Source organism: Vanacampus margaritifer, chromosome 1, assembly GCF_051991255.1.
Source record: "Vanacampus margaritifer isolate UIUO_Vmar chromosome 1, RoL_Vmar_1.0, whole genome shotgun sequence".
Classification (NCBI taxonomy): domain Eukaryota; kingdom Metazoa; phylum Chordata; class Actinopteri; order Syngnathiformes; family Syngnathidae; genus Vanacampus; species Vanacampus margaritifer.
This window is the reverse complement of record NC_135432.1, coordinates 55,987,905-56,011,445: the sequence shown is the minus strand read 5'-3', so window position 1 is coordinate 56,011,445 and position 23,541 is coordinate 55,987,905. Positions and strand designations below refer to the sequence as shown.

At 40.5% G+C, this 23,541-nt stretch overlaps 2 protein-coding genes across 4 annotated transcripts; one reads left to right on the top strand and one right to left on the bottom strand.

Annotated features, from left to right (window-relative positions):
* Positions 1–38: 38 nt before the first annotated feature.
* Positions 39–23,160, bottom strand: tdrd9 (tudor domain containing 9). The gene is made up of 35 exons (XM_077555420.1): positions 22,940–23,160; positions 15,769–15,821; positions 15,580–15,647; positions 15,085–15,306; positions 14,254–14,376; positions 14,093–14,173; positions 13,854–14,024; positions 13,134–13,237; positions 12,921–13,040; positions 12,741–12,825; positions 12,616–12,673; positions 11,987–12,091; positions 11,808–11,905; positions 11,607–11,738; positions 10,012–10,174; positions 9,826–9,889; positions 9,420–9,483; positions 9,283–9,327; positions 9,098–9,151; positions 8,819–8,935; positions 7,994–8,101; positions 6,548–6,648; positions 6,298–6,468; positions 6,044–6,155; positions 5,756–5,971; positions 5,228–5,317; positions 4,883–5,140; positions 4,064–4,228; positions 2,578–2,648; positions 2,385–2,494; positions 1,860–1,956; positions 1,087–1,225; positions 626–744; positions 480–552; positions 39–373 (listed from the first exon to the last, which is right to left on the bottom strand). The coding sequence occupies exons 1-35, from the start codon at positions 23,065–23,067 to the stop codon at positions 278–280; spliced, it is 3,981 nt and encodes a 1,326-aa protein (XP_077411546.1). The 5' UTR covers positions 23,068–23,160; the 3' UTR covers positions 39–277.
* Positions 17,460–22,569, top strand: rd3l (RD3 like). Of its 3 annotated transcripts, XM_077555422.1 has the most exons (4): positions 17,460–17,710; positions 18,183–18,712; positions 19,092–19,425; positions 21,081–22,569. In XM_077555422.1, the coding sequence occupies exons 2-4, from the start codon at positions 18,204–18,206 to the stop codon at positions 21,090–21,092; spliced, it is 855 nt and encodes a 284-aa protein (XP_077411548.1). In that variant the 5' UTR covers positions 17,460–17,710; positions 18,183–18,203; the 3' UTR covers positions 21,093–22,569. The 3 variants fall into 3 exon arrangements, with proteins under 3 accessions (XP_077411548.1, XP_077411549.1, XP_077411547.1); XM_077555423.1 differs by having other exon boundaries at positions 18,183–18,514; positions 19,092–22,569; XM_077555421.1 differs by having other exon boundaries at positions 19,092–22,569.
* Positions 23,161–23,541: the final 381 nt, after the last annotated feature.

The window sequence follows — 23,541 nt, the reverse complement described above, 5'->3', positions numbered from 1 at the left end:
GTAAGGTCACAGGGTTTAAGAATGATTGGCAAGTATCATCTGTTGGAACCGATTATTTTTATTGACCCTCTGCTGTGGAATTATTTGGACAAGATAACAAACTTATCTCAACAATAAACCTCAACAAAGATAAAGCCACAAACCTTTACATGGCAATGTGTATAAAAATAGGAAACTAGGAAATTCAAAGCTGCAGCCCCACTGGAACAGAAAATAAATCTTGAACTCTTGAATTAAAGTATAACGGACAGTGTGTGCAAATGCAGCTAGTATATAATCAGTTGTTGAGGAGAATGAGGGGATGCATCTCAAAGAGAACTCTTGATTTTCGTGTGTCAACCTCAGCGACGTCTATTTTGAGCGAAGGCTCAACCTGTGGGGAAAAAAAAGAGCACAACGCAAGAGTGTGGCATAACAACAAACTCAATAACGGGTCTCAGGATAACAAAAGAATAAAAAAGGACCAATGGCCACCATACCAGGTTCCATCTGCCTGCTTTCTCAAAGTACACTGGCGTGACAGCTTCCCTTGCAGGTGGCTTGGTAAACAATCTATACAAAACAGCTCATGAATGTCTTGTTTTCGTTAAACTTCTGACAAAGTGTGCAGGAGTGTGGGCGGGACCTAATGAGACGTTCACGACAGTCCTCCTGGAATTGTCCTATCTTGTCGGACGCCAAGTGCATGGTGCCACTCGACCCTTCGCACGCCAGATTGTTGATTGCCACTCGCAAAGCATTTATCTGAAGACACCCGTGCGACAAAAAAGTCAAACAGCTGAAAAAGTGACAACACTGTGGAAAGCCGATTGTGTTAGTACACATTGACCACATCTTGCAGGTGAGATTCAAGTCTGTACTTTTTAGGAATTTCATCTACCGGTATTAATTGTAATAAGTTGATCCATATATATATATTTTTTTTTTATGTTTTAATGTTAATGATACAATATATGCTTAGATACACTACACAAGGAGTAAAGCCTCTTACAACTCTATGTGCCAATGAAAACTAAGCATTATTGCCGTTGATACAGCTTTCAAATTGGATTTCTTTACATATAAACAATAAAGCTTTGCTATTACCTCAGTGATGTCTTCAAAATCAAACTCAACATCAAAGGCCAATTCAATGTCACGGTCAGGCAGGATGCCTCGTTGTGTTTCATTGTTCCAGCCCAAACCACAGAGTGCGCCGGTGTAGTGAGTCTTCTCTTCATTAGTGCTAAAAGAAAATGGAAAGAACCTGAAAGGAGTCCAGTAAATCCTCCTCCATCGCAGGTTCACAGTCCCGTTAGTTCATGCATCTCTTTTGGAGTCTAATAACGGTTCTAAATCTCGTCCATGCTGGATGTAATTCTATTCTTGCCCACTAGATGGTAGCATACAACTTCCTCGGAGATGGTGTAAATCTGAAAGCTGATGATGATGCACAAAGAACAAAGACCTGGAAGTGGCCTGCACAGCCTAGTTTTTGCTTTTAAATGCTACAGGAAAAAACTAGTAGATTCCTTTCACAATGTTCATTTTGGGGCATGATTATTGATGTCTATTGTGAGCCAAGTTTGTAATTAGGAGGGGAAAACTCGATTGTCTACAGTACTTGCAAACACACGGATCGGTACACTGTTGCACTTTACTGCACAATATTTTGCGCTATCCATTGCTCTTGCGCTCTAAAATCAAATGTGTGTTAAAGACTTAAAAAAAAAAAAGTTACATAAATGGTATTAAAACATGCATATGGAGTATTTCTTTATCGTTACAGGAGTGGCCTGGAACGCAACCCCCACGATGTATTACTGCTTATTATTTTGCCGTCTCTGTCAGTGCAGTGGATATGTCCATGTGGAACTAACCGCAACTCCATGATGGGGGTGAAGAGCATGGTAACAATGGCAGGTAGTCCAGGGATGTCTGGCATGAGGGTGGTGTCTCTTGGAAGAATGTTGTTACCTGCAACACAATGCAGTAGTAACATATTAAAACATTAGGCGGTGGACAAGACAAAAAAAGACAAAAACATTTGCATACTGTTCAGTGTTCATTCTTAAGGTGGCATGATTTACATTTCTTATTTTAGTTCATTAAGAGGTCAACTTCACATTCAGGCTATAAATGGTTTGGTATGAAGAATTTCCCAACCTTTATTGATTGAAAAAAATATCTCATGGCACACCGACCACGCAAGTCACTGACAAATAAATCAACAAAGATAACTGTAGTAAACAAATGATTTTTCTGGCCAATTAAGTGAAATTGGATCACTTCCCACATCACACCTAGTAATCTCTAATATCACACTAATGTTCATGACAGGCTGGTTGGGAATCACCGATCACTGTCACTGTAGTTTTAGAGGCATGCTTGCATTTCCATGGCACCTGTCGGATTGACGAACACGCTCCCGGCTACCAGCATTCTCTGGTGCTTGTAGTGAGGGTTTACATTCAGAGCCATGTTGTTGACGCTGCTTCGCTCTATGGACACGGGCCTGGGAGAAAGACACAGCTCGTTAATTAGCAGGCGCAATGACCTCTGGATTTGAATTGGGCCCTTTGGGCATGACAAACGTACTTGGTGTACATTTGGTGGTACAAGCAGTGGAATTGGATTTTGTGAGGACTGCTTGGTCCTAGCAGACGAACCTGCGGGGAAAGCAATAATTTAGAACACCTCAGTTGTAATTAATACACTCGTGTAGTGATTCGGAGCTTTTGTCACTCCTCTTTGTGTTCTTGTTACCCAGATTTGATGTGCCCAAAAATGATTAGTTTTTGTAATTTAAAGCTGCACCATCTCCTGGAAACGGTCACAGCAAAATTTCTGCCATCACTCTGAATACACAATTCATCAATATTTTCAAGATGCAAAAATGCTCTCAAGCCTTTAAAGCCCATATCCCACCGAGCTGCGAACGTTGCAAATTAATACCTTCGCCAACATGTGCATTTGTTCGTAATACCGTCGTAATCGATCATTTAACAGGGATGTGATTTGACCAAAGTGAAATTATCTGAAAATTTAGCCGGGGGTCTGGGGGCCGCTGGCACCCAGCTAGGTCCAGGGCAGTGCCCTGGTGGGGGGACACGGGGGGCAAAGCCCTCCGGAGCTCATGGGTTTTCCGTGTTTTTAAGTACTTTCAATGCACTCACATGACAAAGAAATAGACAAAACAACAGCATAAATTTTCAATGTATATTGAACTATCCCATATAAAATGGCAACATTTTTTAGTTTAGTTTTTATTTTTAACATTTAGTCAACTCAAAATCAGTCACATTCAAAAACATTGGACTGTCTTTGCTTTTAAAAACTATCACTGAGAATATCATCATATCTAACTAATGTGATTACTAAGTTAACACATAAATAATGTTGAAGAGTTCAAATTTCATGAACAAATAATTGTATCATGACCAAATGAAAAGTAACTCATATTAGAGCATACCACAAATGTCTTTGTTATAGCAGAAGATGTTATCTGTCGGAGTCATGTGCATACACAATGAACTACAAAAAAAAAAAAAAAAAAAAAAAAAATTGGGGGGGGGGGGGGGGAGATAAAAAAAAGCGGAATTCCGCGAATTAGCGGAAAAATCACATCCCTGATTTAAGACATGTCGGCAAAGTTCTGCCCCATTTAGTAATTCACTTTGACGCCCTGTGTTCAGGTGATCTGCTTGGAGGAGCACACACGTGGTAATTATATTTCAAAAATGAAAAACAAAAATCTAGCTTGGAGACATGTTGTACATATTTTTTAGTTTGTATTTCTTGCAACCCTTTCTGAGGTGTCTCTCGCCCTCAATTTCAATTTAACATTTTGATGAAATTTTATTTTTTTATTTGTTTGACGATGGCATGTTTTTGGGAAAAAACGGAAGATGTGAATGAATTCAAATGTAGTTCGGTGACGTTAACACAAATGGCAAATGGAGATTTAGATTATGGGTGCAACATATCAAAAGAAAAGTAAAAAAAAAATAATAATAATTTCAATTTAAAACTTAAAAGAAAGTTTTGACATCTTGGGTTTAGTTCCCCCTAAATCATATCTTGCCTTTGTCCTGCAATAAGGCGTGATCTTGGAAAAGTGAGAAAGGAGGCAGTCGATGAGCTCCTTCTCCTCTTTCTTGCGATCCTTCCAGGAGCTGCTGACGGAATTGGGGACATACATGCCCGTTTTGATGTCTCTGTACAGAGAAATCAGCACCTCGTGGTTTTGCTGCAGGGCAAAGATGAAAAACAGAGACAGAATCTTAAAACATCTATTGGATCTACGATTGAATATAGGAGTCCATGTTAAAATACACAGCTGAGCTAAATTGTTGTTAATAAAAAACTTGTTTAGGGTGTCAAGTAGCCAGAGTGCTGTTTGGTGACAACTTTGACAAGATGTGTACCACACTGAACCGCAGAAATGGAATTTGCCACAAGAAATAACGAACCACAAAGCTCCAGGGGGAACAAAACTGGAGCTTTTTGGCCAGGCGCATCACCTCTATGTTCAGATGCAAAAATTAAGCCTACCAAGAAAAGAACACTGTCAGGAGGCTCTGGGGCTGCTTTGTTTCATCTGGCATAAATCTTGAATCTATGAAAGGTACAATGAAATCATTCTGGAAAGAAATGGGCTGCCTCGTGTCAGAAAGCTGGTCTCAGACGAAGGTCTGGGATCTTCCAGCAAGATAATTTACCCAAAACACACAGCTATAGAAACACCCAGGAAAGGATAACAGCAATTGTCACAATTGTGTGTTTTTGACAAAAGGGTACCAACAATTTTATCTGTGTGAACATCTTGATAGTTCTGTGAACTAGCACCACATTTCTACAATATTGTGCAATCTAGTAGTTGACTTCTGAATGATGAGTTTACCTTGGAGTCGAAGCTTTCTTCAGCATGGATGGCGTAGCCCTCTTCCATAAACATGTCGACGATGCTTCTGTTTGTGGTCTCCTTGCCGATGAGCAGCTGCACACGCATCACTTCGTGGAGAACAGAGTAGAGTGACACAATGACAGAGTGGCCTTTCACCAGTGCCATGAATCGATGACGGGCACGGCTGCTCCAGCGGTTGCCAAATATGATGGAGTCTGCTGACGGACGCATTTCGATCACTTGGAACTCCTGAGCCTGAGAGTTGGAGAAGGACAGTTGTCTTTCTGTTCATCAACACGCCGAAAAATGAAGAGTTGAGTGGTTAAGCCATACTGCTGATACCTGGAAGGGGTGAGACTGGAGGTCAGATGGGAGCTCCCTCAGGCTGTTGCACTGGACAGACACTGTGTTACCAAAGTCCAAGAAGAACACCTGCAAAACAAAAACATCCTTTGCTTGAGTCCACTTTCATGTGGAACATGGAAAAGAATGAGTCATGAATTAGCATGATGTACTTTGTATGTTACACGACCTCAATCTACAAAAACTGTCAGGACTATGAAAGTGTGATATGCTGAGGATATATGAGGCGAGACATAAATCCAATTTCTGTACCATTTGTGCTCATTAAGGTCATTGGTGAGAGGACTTATCCCGTCTGAGAGAAGCTGGACCATAGACTGTTCACAAAGCCAATCGCAAGGCACACACACAGACAAGAATTCACCACTATGGACAATTTCAAGTTATCACTGAACCTAACACGCATGTTTTTGGAATGGAAGAGGAACCCAACGCAAGAACAGAAGATGCCATGCCACTACTCGATTAGTAGGAAATCGTTGAGAGAAAATTGTCATCCGCGGCTACCTCCACTGTGTTTCCACGTATGTGCAGGATCTTGGCCCGGTAGTAGAGGCTCTGGTCATTTACATCAGCGTAAGGCGCCAGGCAAAGAAAGTTGGGATAGAGCGACACGGTCACAGGCTGCAAGGTGCGCATGTTGATCTCTCCTGTCAGTTGGCGCTGCTTCTGCAAGCTGTCTTCATCTGCCCGGAATCCCCAGAAATGACCCACATCCACCACCTGCAGCAAACGCATCCAAATATTGAGACAGCCCAATGTGCTTGAAATATTACAATGAGGAAGAATGCAGACCATAGTGACGTTCACCACAAAACTGAGGTTGGGGGGCAGTTTGTCTGGGTCAAGGGTGCTGTTCACCACTCCCACAGGCAGGACTGATTGGTTTTGTAAGTCAACATTCACCCTACACAGGAGCATCACACAAACTGTCAGTGTTATTGTGCTGCCACTTGCACAAAAACTGCCTAACATGCATTACAAACCTATGATTTTTGTCAAATCAAGTTCTAAAGTTGAATTCCTGAAATACCTGAAAAGAACTATACCTTGCATATTTCAAGTGAGTTATTTGTCTGCTCCCAGCACAGGTTTCTATTTGGTCTATAGGGTAGACAGAAAGCTCAAGGGCAGATTTCTGCTGGGCCAGGAGGAGGGCGAGCGACACCTCAGGAAGTGCTGCAGAGTCCTGCGATGTCTTGTAGAATTCCACATATGCTCTGTGCACATAAACACACATTTGTAGTGATAGTGTGGTCTCTTTTACATAAAAAAAATAAAAAAATAATATTTCACTACCTGGAGTTATCAAAGGCAATGGCTTTGACGTGTCCACATTGGCGGAACAGAGACAGCAGCTGCTTGTAGTAAAGAAAACTGTACGGGGGGAGGTTCCTCAACTGGGCACAACATGTCATGGTATTTCATTCTTTATTGGTATTAAAGTTATATTTAAAAGATATCACGCGCCACTGGCCCAACAGCGAAAAATTAGGTCTCGATGAAAGACCTGAAAGGTATTCCAGCAGGTTCAACATGATTTTGCAGCATATTATTATAATCGCAGTTTTGAGGTGGCTTCCCCTGAACTTGAAAACTGATCATTTTGGTCTAGAACAGCTGATCTGAATTAGTACTCTCACCTTGATGAAATCTTTAACCAAGGCCCGAAATGTAGATCCACCATGGAGACAGACAGAAACATGGCAAGTTACTTTAATAATTCCATCTTGGAATAAGTGACTTTCACATCTCGTGCGGCGTGGTGCATTATGGGTAGGATAATTTTTGGGCAACCAAGTAGTATTAAAGAAATAGCGGAAAACAACGACAAAAGCTGTGATGTGATCCATTTCAACCAGTGGATAGTTGATGTTTTTTTAAAAATCTATTTAAACATGTATAGTCTGTGTCATTTGATGTTCTGTATACTGACTGCCCTCTGGTGGGACACTACACGGGTAACACAGCTTACAAATTCAGGGAAGTCGCCTCACAACTGGCACTTAAGAACTTGAGACTGTTGATTAAATGTGGAGTTGTGAATGAATATAGGATTTTTATTACTAGTTGATATGTCATGTCTATATTTTATGTTTCCTGTCAAGGGACTACAAATGCAAATTAGCTGTATGCTAACTTCGGCGCATTTACGCAGCTATTGTACCAGTGGTTATCAATTGTGTGCATTGTCCCTTTCAAATAAAACCTAAATGATAAAAAATACAGTTGAGCTCAGTTAAGTGCTTAATGACAATTGGCTGGATGCGTACACCGTACCCAGAGTAAAGGACAAGATAAGACATTTCTTGAGTGAGGGGTGAAGGTGCTGGAAGAAGATTCTAAATGATCAGGCCATTTCTTGATGCAACAATAAATTGTCTGCACGTATGTGGTAGGTTGCTACGTATATAGCCAGAGAATGTTATAATGAAGATGTGTTTGATGAAAAGCAATACCGTTTGATCCAAGTTCAATTTGGAAATGGCAGCATATCATTTAAGATTCAGTTGCGTCTCAATATTGATGGGATCGTGGACAAGTTTTGCTTCAGGTGGGAAAAGACCGGTATAAAATAAGGATTTAGCCCGGTTCACAGAGTTTTTAAAGAGTGGCCGAGTCGAAATTTTTTTCAACCTGGATCGAATTTCACACAGATAATTCCAGGTCAACTTCCTCTGAGTTTTTAACCTAAATGCTGGAATACCCCTCTGCTCAGTAAACAATCAATATTCTACGACATACCATCACTGTCGTTTTCGGGTTTAAGCCACTCAACTCTCTAGAAGTCAGATCTTCATCGATTTCCCCCTGGAGGAAGTAGTTGGGGTAGTAGGCACCAGCAATGACAACCTGGATAAGAGAGGTCCATGCAGAGTGAAAGTCATCACATCAGCAGGGCCTAAAACTAGCTTGTGCCACACCCCACACCAAGTCACTTAAATTTATGTTACGAACCTACAAATGATTCCAAATCCAACACACCATTGCGCCATTTATTTGTTTTAACCCTAGAGAACCCAAGAACCCTTTTCTTCTTTGGAAAATTATGAATTATACATTAAATTACTGCTATAAGTTCACTGAACACCACAATATGTTTTTTCTATGTTTTTTTTTCAATTTATTCCCTAATTTAGGATTAGGGCGAAATTTGACCCTTTGGGATTTAGGGGTAACATTTCGAAAAATCTGATTAACAAAAACTGTCAGTAAACTATTTAGAATTTAAGAAAATAATCAATCAAATACACAGCTACATTGAACAATATAATTTTTTTTTTAATTTGTTGCATTTTAGCCATCTTGTCACCACCACTTTGGCTCATGTAAAGGCAATGTTCATCCACTAGATGCAGGGGTCAGAAGTGGCACTCTTTGTTAATTGAGTAGCAGAATTTATAGGGGCCAAATTTGACCCCGTGGGTTCTCCAGGGTTAATACTAAGCAGTGCCCCCCCCCCCAAAAAAAAACAACAACAACAAAACAAACAACAAGATCCAAGTTTGACGGAAGAGTGCGTGCACACAGGGGAGAAACTGACCCTAAATGATCAAGTTCATCACAAACCTGAAGAATGAACTTCTGTGTGTGTATGCTGGTGTAGTCTGAAGGCTGGCTGTTTTGTGGCACATGCATGTTGAACTGTTGCACACGTTCTTTCAGCTCAAAATACAGCTCTGCAACCTGGATAGGGAGATAATGGTAAAGGGAGAAGAGTTGAGGTTGTGACTTCCAGCTTGTCCCATCAGGGGTTGCCAAAGGGAGGCCATCGCATGATTTGCTTATCACAGTTTTTTACTTTAGTTCAAATATAAGACCATGAAGTGAATCCTTTGAAAAAGGTACCTCTCGGATCCTCTTGATTTGAATAAAGTTCTCTTTTCCCCAAACCAGTTCATCCTGAGGATAGAGGACAACCACACAGAACACCAGCTACATTAATGGCGACCAATGACGATAAATGGTGAGCTCAGTTTAAAAACAAAATAAACATGAATAGGTGTCAGTTTATTTTCAGTTGTTTCGTGCACCTTCATGTTTCGCAGCTGTCCTTGATTTTTGGAGGAGAGCCATGCCTAACAATGGGGAAGGAATGAGAAAACGAGTAAATCCCTTATAAAAACAAAAGATGTATGAGTTTCCAAGTAATTTTGCACATTAGCATTACTTTGAAGGTGTTGACAAAAGCTATGGAATCACTTTGGCTTCCTTGGGCAAAGGCCAGCTTGCTCCTATAACGCAAATATTCAGAAGACAAGGTGAAATTCAGGCTTAATCTGTAGCATAAAGATTGTTTATCATATTTAAAAGAGAAAATAAAGACCGTGAAGGGACTGATGTAACAATAACATTTCTGTCTGATTTCTTATTACAGTATATGGCCATTGCTCGGGTTCTGTTGGTGGAAGTGGAAACATGTTTTGACCAAATATGGACATATGCGTGATAAGAAATGGCTACTCTGCATGTATTATTAGACAATGATTTTCACAAACATGACCCCCCCCCATCCCCTCCCAACATATAGGTCAACATAGGGGCTCCAACGACTACAAAGTAAGCATGTGACTCACCTGTGACCGGCAAGCTGCTGCATCGAAGGTATGGCAAAGAAACTCTTCATAGAGTTGCAAGCAGCTGATGATAAAAGTTAGTGTGTGTTAGTGTAGTTTGTGTAAAAAAAAAATACTACACTTTACTTTCTGATACAGTAACTTAATAATAATAACAACTTAATAAGATAATGTAGACAGGCTGACCTATGATGAGACACTCTTCTAGACAACCGAAAATGTGGCCCAGGACAATCATCTTGCCAAGGTAAAGGTCCACAGGTAAGTGGGCCAGCACTCGGCCCAGGAACGTCAGCTCACCGTCCTCATTTTGATATTTATCATCCTGTTTAGCAGACAGGGCCCCCATCTACAGAGCAAAAGAGAATAATGTCCCAAGTGGTCATGATATACATTGTGTTCTAAATTATCAAGAAAATAGTGTTTTTGATCATTTGCACCAATTAGTCAATGCTATTACAGTGCATATTTTTAGCATATTGGCTTCTGTATTGATGGGGATTTTTATTTTTTTAGTATTTACTCAAAATACACTGTGCCTACCAAATTATTATGCACACCAAAACAAAAACAAGTTTTATAGAATGCTGACAAATCTGTCTCATTTATGACTCATTACATTGAGTTCTTGTTTTCAAAATAAGCCGTTTTGATCAAAAATGACCTTTGTCAATGGTTATCCTCTCTTTGAAACACTCTATCCGTTTATTTTCAACCATCCAGAAACGGCATCCACCTGGACCATCTAGAGCAGCACAGCAGTTATCAGTGAATAAAACTGAAAAATAGTCCATTCATTTCGAAGCCCACTGCACACGTTTCTTTGTGAGCACTGGCTAGCGGTAGTTTCATACACGACAAGCAAGAACCTGGAGAATCCTGCATCCTTGAGAGAAACCAGCAGCTTCAAATTCCGCTTGGTCCTCAGAAGTGGCTTTTTAACAGCTGCTATTGTAACTTGATGCATTTGTCTTACAAGAAAGAGGGCTCTTGCTGCATCATCAAACAGGCCCACCACACACACACATTCTTACATCCTCTTCCCTCAGGCAGGAGGCTGCGGAACATCCGGAAATGTGCCACCAGCCTGAGGAACAGCTGCTTTCCACAAATTGTTATAGACTGCAAAACTCAAACTGTTATGTAGATCTCACCAGGATCCCTCGCCGTACAGTGGCCAACAGCAGAACTCAAGGTCTTCATTTGGACCAATTTCAAATCCTCCTCCTTGCGTCATAGCAACTGCTAGCTAGCATGAAGCTAATCTGGGTATTTTCATGTTTCGTCTACCTTGATAGGACAGCGTGCGAGGTCAACTGCAAGTATTCAAAAGTGTTGATATTGGACTTTATTGGCTGACTGCTTAACAGCTGAATTTAATGCTCACTTGAACGCGGTACACTTTCACACAGTACGAGCACTGCTCACTGCAGCACTCTTCACAAGTTTGTGGTTTCCTATCGTCTCGGGCCCATGAAGAGAGGACGGTGTTTGCCGGGTGAGAGGGAAGGGAGAAATGACACTGTATGCTATGCACCAGTTAGCTTTATTGTTTTGGTGACTAAATCCAAAAATTCTGATTCGGCATTCGTTTTTTTAAACGGCCAATTCACTTCTCAATTTGAGTCACCCTAATAATAACTAATACATACTCAATACTAATGGAACATACAGAAGTAATTTTCTTTCCTAAGGCTAGTATGGGACGCTTATCGTCAGGCCTCCGCGAGTCATATAGAGAGAGATAGAGAGAGACAAAAACCTTCCCAAAATGCACGCACCTCTTTCAGTTCAAGCACAGTCCTCATAATCTCCTTGAGGTTGGGGGGTGAGGGAGCTGTCGAAAGGAGGGATCGAGGGTCCCCCATGTCCAGAAGCTTCACCTTCAGCAGTATGGTGGACAGGGGAGCAAGCTGAGAGGACACACAGGGCGCATTAAGATGAACACCATGAGGGTGCCATGACCGATCAAAAGTGCATACCAGCATTTCAGGGATCATGTAGTCTGGGATTTCATCTCTCCAGAAGGCTTTGCTGACAAGTCGGTAACAGTAGCCCTTGGAAACTCGACCTGCCCTTCCTAAAAGAAAAGAAGAAGAACATATGATGACATACTTTACTGTACTTATTAGAATATTAATTAGTAATATTTGTACTGTACCTCTACGTTGGTTACAGTTGGTCTTGGATGCCCATGTGAGACGCAGAGATTGGTAATTGGTTTCCTTGTCACAAACCAACTGACGGGCCAAGCAGAAATCAATAACTGCACAGAAAGGAAACAAAGTATTGAAACTGGTCGTATATTGAAAAGAAACACTTGGTTGTATCCACGATTCACATTTATTTTCGATTCAATGCAGTACCAATTTTACTTTTATATGGAAGACATTCTCAGAAGTATCAATGCCGCAAATAGAAATTTCTTACTCTTACTTGATGCATTAGTATGAAAAAAAGAAGAATATTTACATTTCAAATTGAACCCAATGCAGTTACATTAATCATGTATGTTTTACTGAACATGACCTGATCAAAACAATAAATAATAATTGTAATTGATTACAACCACAGCACTATGTAAATATAAATGGCAAAAACACTGGTCTCCGCTTGGGGTACATTTGCATTTGGTAGCCATATTTAAAAGTATCGATTCAAGGTTTTATGAATCGATATTGGGCTATGAAAAGGAATATCGACATATCAATTTTTTAAACCCAGCCCTGGGGATTAGATCAAAATCATGAGGGTTAGACCAAAATGGGTAAGAGAGGCAAAATAACCTACCATATTTGACATCGGGCACAGTCACTGAACTTTCTGCAATGTTGGTTGAAAGAATGACCTGCAAAGGTCAGAACAACATTAGAATAATGAACTGACAAGAAATATGAAGCATGGCACAATTTTACCTTCCTGTATCCAGGTACGGGAGGCAGGAATACTCCATATTGTTCCTCCATTGTTACAGTGGAGTGAAGAGCAAAAACCTGCAACCTAAAAAAAACAAGGACATCCAAGCTTCTTAAATGGGGTTAAAGTGACAAAAAATGTCTGAAAGACTGATAGATTTGGATAATGTATATAATGACCTTTTGTTGACCAGCGCGGACAGGGCTTGCTGCATATATCTTATCTCGTACAATCCGGGCAGGAAAACAAGGACACTGCCTCTCACTGAAGCGCTCATGCCGCCTTCTTTCTCTGCAGCGCTGCCAACACACAAACACACTCCACCACTTCTTCTAATCTTCTTATAAGGCTACCAAAATTCTGTTTGTAATGTTGGTGCAAAGAGTCATCACCTGGTATTCTCACCCTCCATTTTATCAAAGTTATCAATGAGGTAGATGGCAAGGTTGTACATCTTAGATGAGATAAAGCTTTCATCTAAACGTGCTGAATCCAGCTGGGAACGAGAAGCATGAAAGCACGCGAGAAAACCATGTCCAAGGAAAGCAACAGCATCAGCCAGAATTCATTATATATTGCACCCAGAGGTGGGCATTCCATCAGTACAGCACTGGCAGACGCCCGTTTTGCTGACAAATGATAAAAAGCTTTAAAAAAATAAAAAATAAATAAAAGATGGTGTCAAGTGTTTATTGTACACTATAGCATACGTGTATGCTCTTGTGTGATGTCACACCAGTTTATGCTAGTTAATAGTTTTGGCTAGGATGCTAACTAGTTTAATGATGTTTCATGTGAATGTGAACTGTTTATATTGTTTGGTGATTCAACTACTAAATACAGTGATGGTATAATGATGAATGCTTATTTGATTACTGAAAAGCAGGGGTGGGCGTACTGCCAGGATTGTCACGTCAGACAGTACTGACGGAATGTCCACATGTCGGTAGGTCCTAAAATAGTGGCGATGAAAGCCATGACGGAAACGTGGTTACAATACAGGTAACAGTTGGCTTCAGTTTGAAAAAAAAAAAATGATGGCCTGACGATGACGGACGGGTGCCCAGGGCCCGGACGAATGACGGAACGGCAACATTTTGGAAAATGCCCACCTCTGATTTGACTAGACACAAGTCCTCAAGGTCGTCCAAGTAAAAGTCCTCAATGCCGTAAGGTGTCCCCTCCACCTCAAACACATAGGCCGGGCTCATCTTTCCACGAACAGGGAGGCTGAAGTACTCTGCAAATTGTCTGCAGTTGATGGTGGCTGACATGAGGATGATCTGGGACAAAATGGCTACTGTTAAGGACAACTCCATTAACTGCACAGAATTCCACAGATGTTGTTTACCTTCACGTAACGAGAGTTGGTGCTAAGGAGTCTCCTCACAATCAGCAAGAGAAAGTCCATCTCCTCAGTACGCTCATGAACCTTAATTAAGCAAGAGTTGTTAATTTGTCCAAATTTTTAAAGATTTGAAACATTTCAATTTTGATACAATGTTTATATACCTCATCAATAAAAATATGAGAGTACTCTGTGAGGGTCTTGGCATTAATCAGTTTTTCCAGCAGCACTCCTGTAGTCATGTAGATGAGTCGGGTGTGCTCAGTAGCCATCTTCTCCAGTCCAACCTAAAATGAAGATATGACACTTGTTTATTTAATAAGGTTATACTCAACTTAACTCATGTGCAGCTTATAGCCACAATGTCTATCAGATTTATACCTCATTATACCTCCTGGTTTACCTTAATAAATCTATAATAATTCCTACATCTATTATAGACTGTGGAATTGATTTAACCACATGTACAGTACATACGCAACCCCACAATGTGTGTGTTCACAGGGAGCGGGGATGATGACGCATGTCAGAGTGACTTGAGAACAAATCCACTGCTGCAGCGAAGTACATTTTAGAAGAGAGCTTTCATTCAAGGAGAGCATAACTTGAACAAAATAAAAAAGGTAGGAATGGAGGGAAAACTCCTTAAAGCAAAATGTAAGTGCACAAATTGAACATTAATGGCTTAAGATAGCAATGTTTGCTGGTGGTAGGGCTCTAAAAATGTGACCAATTTGGGCAACTAGGCGCCCTAATTTTGCAATGGTAAACCTAAAAAAGAAATAAAGAAAAATTATTACTATCCTCTACACCCCCACCTCACAACCATACCTTGATGTGAAACAGGTTGCTTTGATCTGCATGTTACCAAATTAATGCTGTTACTTGGCACTTAATCAAATGGAAACATCATTGTGCTACGGGTCTGCAGTAATTATCGTGTTAATACTGCAAGTCAGATTGTAGTAGATTTGAAAAATATATGTTGCACCGACCTGATATCCAACCAGACTACCGCAGGTACACTTTCTTTGAGTGGCGACCCATCGAGCAATACTGGTGGCACCAATTTTGCGTGGTTGCGTGACCGCAATGTTGCAAGAGGCATTTTTGTCATTGTAGTGGTCCAGAATGTACTGTGGCAGCTGGGTGGTCTTGCCACTGCCTGTGGCTCCTCGAATAATCACGACAGAGTTGTTTTCTATGAGAGAAATCAGCTGGAAGGGAGCACAAGCACGCATGCGCGCACACACAAAGCTTCATTAGGCTGAATTTAAAAAGTCATACAGCAGAGCAAATTGATGTGCTTATTTAATAAATACCAAGCCAAAATGGAAAGTTCAGTATTAAACCTATGAATTTGAAATGCTGCTGCAAAAAGCATGTTTTATTCTAAGTCCAGGGGATAAAAACTTCCAACGTGAATGAGGTCACACACACACACACACACTGAAGCTCTGTGCAAACAGAAAATGGACTCCACATTTTACCTCCCATCTGTTTTTGGTAATGGGGAAGCTGGGATACTTGCAGCTTTCAAGTGGAGGAGGGCTGCTTCCTAAAAGGATTCAGATAATGGAGCATGAAATTGTTCATTGCTTATGATGGGGGGGGGGGGGGGGCGGAATGGTACATTGAATTATGTGAATTGACAACTGCATAGAGATTTTCATACTCACTTGGTTGGTCATCTTTTTTCTTATTCAAACTTGTTTGGTCGTCTTTATCAGGACTGATAATAGAAGGAGAATGCCATCTTTACTGACTCAATTTTTCTGAAGTGTTCAGATAAACTTGACAATTGTGATTATCATTGCACAAGCATATTTGCATACAATACACACAAACCAATAAAGCTCAGTAGATAATTTATGGATCATATGATCCCTTTGCCATTATTTGGATGAATGCAGCAATTATAAAGCCAACAATTCACGTAACTTTAAGTAATTGTAAAGTAAACTTTGACGGTTTTATTCTGTCACTTGTCATGATGAATGAAAGTTAACGCACCACCTTACACCAATTGTTAGTCTATTTTTACATAATCGTTCTGCCGTTTGTTCTCAATGTTTGTGTCGTGATTCCCCACACCTAGTAAACGTGCTTTAACTTGGTACAGGAATTTAAATGCCATTTAATGTTCCATTTATTGCTTAAACACACTCTTGTGGTCATGACATTTGACTGAATAAAGTAAAATTACATTGGCATTAAAATCAGGATAAATAGTAATTGTAGTAGCTATTTTCTCCGGGAGGAAACAATTTGAGTACATGTTGAGAAGCACACATGTTAATATTTATTCAACTTGGAAGACGAACTACAGTTATTCCTGGACTATAAGGCGCATGATTAAAAGCCGCGCTAGCAAAATTTGGGGAATACTGGAGTTTGCTACACATAAGCCGCACCTGACTGTAAGCCGCAGGTGTTTTGTTGTTACCGCACCGGTGGTTCGCGCTACTTTCTTTTCCATAATGAGGGCGCAAAATGTCTCGCTCTTGTTCTGTCTCTCCGACTGTAATAGAGCTCACTTGGTTTGTTTTGCTCTGCGTGACACTCTTGAGTTTCCTTCATAGTGCACCCCCTTGTGATCTGATGGATAAGCCGCACCACAGGGTCGAATGCAAGTGAAGAAGGTAGTGGCTTATAGTCCAGAAATTACTGTAACCACAAAATTCGAGTTCATCACTGAAAGGAAAATAATCATGGTTTGATATGTCCTCATGTAACCTCTTATATAAGGATATGTTGTTGTCCTGAACTGTTGTACGAATCCAGGTGCCCAACAATTTGTAAATAAAGGGCGGAATCAACCTGGGAACTCTTCCTTGTTTATACTACAGTCCTCCCTGCTTCGGAAACATGTTTTCGAGGGTGACCGGTTTCTCACGCACACAACTTTTTGTTAACGAATAAAAGACGGAGTGGCACACGGTGTGGGTAGAGTCAGCTGTGGGATACGTACGATCGCCCAGCCGTTTTGCAGCTCGTTCTACCCGGACCGTCGGCTCTCCGGTCTAGTGTCAAGGTAAGCGCTGATGATGATCATATTATGCTGCTTTTGCGATGAAGTGTGTTGATTGCTGTTTGCGGGGAATAAAAGGCACATTTGTTCTAGCACAGTATATCAGTCTCTGTGTATTCATTGTTACCGCCGATCACTCACGATCCTGCATAAAAATATAAAAGTGAAGTAGTGTTTTCAACAAAACAATCACTCAGGGCCATCTCTTGTCCCTTTTTCTTTGCTTTGGCCAGGGCTTTAGCCTTTGCCCTCACTTGCCCCTAAGCAAAGGGAGGCACAAACCCTAATGGTACTTCAACATGCACACGCCACACATTCGCCCTCTTTCCTTCCTCTGCCTCACTGGTGCAAGCACAAAGCAGCTGACCGAGCGGAGGTGACAGCCCTCGCAAGCCACAGCGTGACTAACTCTCCTGGAAGACGGCAGGACAACAGGCAATGGCACTGATGATGGTCATAACAGAATAACAACAGCACAGAGCAAATACTGCCGCAAAAAAACTTGGACTGTACTGGACAAGCAAAAGATGTAGAGGACTGATGTAGGAGCTTTTATTCTGCGAGAACTCGTTTGCAGTTCGCCTGGTTTTGTAAGTATTGACCTTTTTCTTGCTTTTTATTGTAAGAAAACAGTGGTTTTAGACATTCAGTCTTAGTTTTTCAGTCTACATTTAAAGCTTCCTTTGACTAACTGGCTACATTTAAGTTTGAAGTAAGGCTGCCACTATTAAATATTTTTAGAATTGATTATTCTATCATTTATTCCATCGATAAATCAAATAATCAGATACAATTTTACTTTGCATTGTTTTTCCCATTTACTATTTATTAATAAATTATTGCTTGTTTGGTGGTATTGTTTAGTAATTATCCAAAAGTAGATGTTCTTATTTTCATGAAGCACAAAAGACAATCCATCTTTTTTCATGAAGATTATTAAAAGGTGTTAAATAAATTGAGAATCTCTTATTTTCTGATTATTTCTGACTTCTCAAATCTGAAGTGACACCGATAGTTGTTTTTACAAATTGCCTCACAGGCTCATCCATTCCTATTCTTCAGTGTTTCAGTGCTGTCCTGGCTATGCCACTCTTCAGATGGCCAAAATGGTCCCATGACCCATCCACAAAGACTGAAACCTCATCTCAGACCCGCCCTGGGGACCGAGCAAGCCATGAGTTGATCCGAGAGCTTTTATGGCATGTGCTGGAGCGCGAGTGCACTACCAGGATGCTGGAGCTGGGGCACAGGCTTGCCGCCCACAGCGCTGTGGATCACCCGTGTTTCCAGAGGTGCCCCAGGTGGAAGACCCTCATCCCCACATCAGAGCTAAACCAACTGGAAGTGCTGTGCGCCAGCATCCCGCCGGTCCACGCTGCAGCAGTGCTCTCCAGGTGTTTTGTAGAAACTATGCCATCCTCTGAGATCCCCACATTAGCATGCTGTCAGCAGCAGATAGCTGCTTCGCCATCAAAATGCAGCCTGACAGCAGGCGAAGCGCACATGAGCCCAAGGGGGGGAGTGAGGCAGAGCAGGCTGCCAACAAAGCCACCGTGTGTTAATGTCACACTATCAGGTCATGTGAACACGAGGTGAAGGTGAAGAAGTGCCTTAAAGGCATCATGAGAACAGATTCGTAGCATTTCCAAGAACACTTAGAGCTAATGTATGACTGAATGGTTGACTTAAAAATGTTTTAACTTTAAAATATGTTCTTTCCCAAATTGTAGAGGAATTATTTTCTTATATATTCTTATGTCTTTATTATCCTTAAAACAAATAGTGTTTGATAAGAAAAGCATGAATTAAATTAATTATTTAGTGCATGATAAGTGAGCGTCTGCTTCGTCTTGAGTATATAATTGAAATTTTCTATGGCTAATACTGTAGTGAGCAGATCCGAGGGTTTGAAAAAAATTTTAACTTTTGAGAACATCTTTTCAGGATCTTTTTAAAAATGTTATTCCACAGGTTTCATGAGGTGCTTGCAGCCAGCAAAGTGATGCCATGGGAGCTCGTCGCCGTCTTCAAGCTGGTGCTAAGAGACATCGACCAAAGACAACGTGGTGAAGAATGCAGCCTCTCAGGCAAGGCGAAGCAGCTCCCAACAACGGGGTTATGGACAAGCCGCAACAAAGTAGAGCAGCACGTTGCCAAAGAAAGCAGTAGTGATGAAAAGCTGAGGGAGGAGATCCCAACTGTGTCCGGATATGTGGACAAAGCCATGCGGTACGCCAGTTGGCTCAGAGTAAAAAGGGAGTGGGAACTTCCATATTATTATCCAGTTCCAATGAGGCCAATAGAGGCATGTAACACACCACGAGGACACTTTTCTCAATGAATATGTGGTCTAGATTAACTCTTTGACTGCCAGACGTTTTCAGAAACGGGATGTCGCCAGTGCCAGACGATTTAAGCATTTTGACTGATCTTTCAAGGTCCACAGAAAATGTTGTGTTTGGACAATGGAAACACACATACTACCAAATGAAAGATTGAACTCATCGTTCATCAGAAAAAAAAAGTTTGTTTCTACCTTATTCCGTTCTTCAGTAATCAACAATAGAAAATGATTAGTTTCACTGAAATGCTCTGTTTTGAAACAAAAAGCGGAGAAAAAGAGCTTTTTGTGAAACGATGTTATTTCATGCACTCTAGTGAATTGTACACTTCTTTTTGTCCATGAATGATGCCACAAACACCTAAATAGTGCTTTACTTCTGTAAAACGCTTTCACCAACAATGAAAAAGTGTTTTTAGATTGCAAAATACGTTTATTTCCATTCAACAGTGTAACAATTTGACAAAACAATTTCACAAACTATTTACAAATGTGTGCAACTGTGGTACTATTTACAATTATGTGGATGTTTCAAATACAGTTTTTCTTTTTGTAACACTCCCCTGCGTGCAAGGAGAGGGAGCAGGATTTGCACAACAGAGTAGTTTCACTGCAGATTGTCCCTTTCGCGTGCAGACGTTACACTTTCTTGACGGCCTTTTTTTTTCGGGGAATAGCAAGTAGCAGACTGTACCCATTCCAACGATGAATATGCATTGGACTCGGGGTACTCTTCGTCGTCCGATTGAACGTCGTCGCCTGTGCAGAAGTGCTCGGTTGTGCTCCGCGTTTTCCGGTGTTAGCATCGCTAGCCGGTGAACCTTTATGACGTCGTCATAGCCGCCGCGTCAACGCTTCCAACTTCGATGATGATCATCGTCGTCATCAATGTGGTCTTTAGCGTTGGTCGATGCCTTTCGTCTTTGAAAAAAATTCCCAAGTGTGAGCTGCTTGCAACCGGTCGCCATTGTTCGCTTCTTCAGAACAAATTTCGCCCCACTTAGATGGGTGTGACAATCAGTGGATCTTATCTTATCTTATCTTATCTAGCTCCGCCTCACGTCTTCTACTGCCACGTCAATGCTTCCAACCTCGGAGTCACCATCATCATCATCGATGATGATCATCGTCATCATCAATGTGCTCTTTAGCGTTGGTCGATGCTTTTCGTCTTTGAAAAAAACTGCTTGAGCGTGAGCTGCTTGCAACCGGTCACCATGTTCTCTTCCCTTCCCCAGCCATTGTCCCCTCTAGCTCCGCCTCACGTCTTCTACTGACGCCTACCCAATCTTGTCAAAAGAGAGTCATTGCTGCCATCTAGGGGCCAAAAATAGTTAGTAGGCTAACTAGATCTGCTTGAAACTTTCACCACAGCTGGCCAAGGCTTTCCTCCACCCGTTTCAAAAAAAAAAAAATAATAATTTGGATGACGTCTTTTAACGTCATTGCCAGTCAGAGTTAATATGTAAATGATGTCTACTGGATAGAAAATACATTCTGCTCTTAAAATCAATTGCCTACGCATGTTCAGTAAACACTTGTCAATTTCCAATTGATCTTCGGCTTGCCGTGAATTTTTGTGTCCCGTCACCTTACCCAAACGAACTGTTCCTTCTCAGGTGCCATGTTAGTAAAGGAGTAGCGAGAGTTGGCCACCAGCTATTAGCCGGCCATCTTGACAGCAACCAGCAGATTGATTGGAACGCAACCAATCTACACAGCCGTCTTCAGAGTCCCAATACTACTATCGTGAAGGCAAGTTGTAAAATAGCAAATCGATAAACATTAATGACAGTTTTGCGAGCGTCACACCTTGCGGGAAAACTTCCAAGCGCCACAAAGCTATTACCGCAGCTTGCCAATGTATCTCAGTCTGTATACCTGCAAGCAGATCATCCTCGGAGAAAATTTTGTAGTTACATGCCAGCGTACTTGTTTAAAACCGGCCAAAGTCAACATGCTGGTCTTCATGGCAAAAAATCTTCTTTTTTTTTTAAGCAATGTTGTTTTTATGGTTAGTAACCATAAAAAATTGTTTCATTGTTACAGTGTAACATTGAAACGGGAAGACTTGCATCTTAAGCACTTTGTTTTCAAGAATTATTACTATATATATTTTTTGTATATATTATTTAATTTACCACTCATGCTAAAGCTCTTGGAAATGTCATGGTTGTCACTTACCCATGGTTATGCTTAAATAAATTAACTGTTTAGGAGTACAGTGTTACCCGCAATAAATGAAATCCGCGAAGTAGTTAGCTTAATGTTTTACATTTATTATAAAGGTTTTAAGGCTCTAAAAAACTCCACCACACAGTTTATACAGTTTTCTCATTGAGGCATTTACATTTTGTCACATTTCTCTCATTTAAACATTCTCAATGTTCAAACCTTCATACATTTTATAAAATAGGCACATTACTGTAAAAAAATGCATGTAAAATTCCACTTAAAAAAATCTGCAAGACAGCGAGGCCGCGAAAAGTGAATCCGCAATATAGCGAGGGAACACTGCAATGTTTTTTTTTTTGTTTTTTTTTGGTCCTCGCATGTTTATGGTTTGTTAAGTGTTTGCACTTCATAAATTTAGCCTCAATTACAATGTTTAGATCAAATTACTGCACATAATCTGCTCATATTTCACATTTAAAGTTTTTTTATTTAATTAATGAAAATATAATTTCTTTAGATATTAAATATCGCAATAATATTGCATATCTTTCCAATATCGTGCAGCCCTAATTCTCAGAGTTCAAACCTTCATAAATTTAATAAAATAGGTACATTACTGTATAAAAAATGCATGTAAAATTGCACTTTCAAAAAATCCACCAAACAGCGAGCCCACGAAAAGTGAACCGCGTTATAGCGAGGGAACACTAATGCTTTTTGGGGGGAGGAGGGTCCTCGCATGTAATTAGATAATGAAAATATAATTTCTTTAGAGACCTGTTAAATATCACAATAATATCGCTATCGCGCTATCCAACACCCATATCAAATTTTGCATGTTTTTCCAATATTGTGCAGCCCTAAAATATACAGTAGAGTTGTTTTAAATTGGGTGAACCCATGTATTACCGAATAAAATATGTAATAAAATTACTCAAATGAAAGCAATAATTGTATTTGTTTATACCATTAAACACACACACACACTACAAATGTATGCACACATATATAAATTATATACACATTATTAAGGTGCTTTTGCGTGCTTTCAAAACGGCTGCATTATTTGCCAAGAACAGCATTCGAGCATTATAAAAATATATACTTTTCTTTTCGATCCGTCATATTCTGCAAAAAAAAGGCAAATTTTATATTTCTTATGTTTGCGACATAAAAAGTAGTAGGCCTACATAAAAATTTGATTTTACTAGTGCATGAAATTAGCGCACCTGCGGGGCAAAGCTCCAACAAGCTAGCTTGGGATGGTTAAGTTGAACTTTATGATGCTTAAAAACGATCCTACCTTGTCTCATTCGACGACGTCTCAGACACTGTCTTTTCGACCACTTCTTCTGTGAGCTTTATGTTGGCAAACGTGGACCCGGAGGTGAACCAGTTGGAAATTTGCTCGGCCGTGAAAGCGCCCGTCATGGTGCAGCTTGTTGAGATGTCTCTTCTAAATTGTCGTTTTCGGGTAAAGTGGTCTTTAGGCGCGAGGCGGAGTCACGTGACGTCGGTGCAAACTGCGCAGCCGATGCTAATTTAGCACGTTGCTGCATTTGCTTTATTAACTTCTCTGCGGAAAAGCATCTAGCAACAGATTTAGCTGTTTTTTTTCATGTGTGTTTTAAAACGTATATAAACTTTGAAAAGTTACTGAAAGGCTCAAATGACCGCGTTTCCACTTAAATGATGCCAATATATTTTTTGTCGAAGTTATAAAAACATGGCCTACCTAACTAGCTGCAAAAGTATATTTGAGAATGACTGGTTGGGAAGTTAAAATCTGAAGCCTTCAGTAATGATACTATAAAATATTAAAACTACAAGTGAAAATCAAGGCACGATTGCAAAACGTTTAAAAAAAAAAAAAACATACACATACATGCATTTGTATGGTTGCTA

What these genes read in the sequence shown, in the direction of transcription:
- rd3l (XM_077555421.1), top strand. Translation starts at nt 18,204, where the DNA reads ATGCCACTCTTCAGATGGCCAAAATGGTCCCATGACCCATCCACAAAG. An exon ending in TCAGGTCATGTGAACACGAG is followed by an intron (nt 18,713 to 19,091) that starts GTGAAGGTGAAG and finishes GTTATTCCACAG; the next exon opens with GTTTCATGAGGTGCTTGCAG.
- tdrd9 (XM_077555420.1), bottom strand. Translation starts at nt 23,067, where the DNA reads ATGACGGGCGCTTTCACGGCCGAGCAAATTTCCAACTGGTTCACCTCC. An exon ending in GAAAAAAGATGACCAACCAA is followed by an intron (nt 15,648 to 15,768) that starts GTGAGTATGAAA and finishes GAATCCTTTTAG; the next exon opens with GAAGCAGCCCTCCTCCACTT. An exon ending in GACAGCTGCGAAACATGAAG is followed by an intron (nt 9,152 to 9,282) that starts GTGCACGAAACA and finishes CTCTATCCTCAG; the next exon opens with GATGAACTGGTTTGGGGAAA.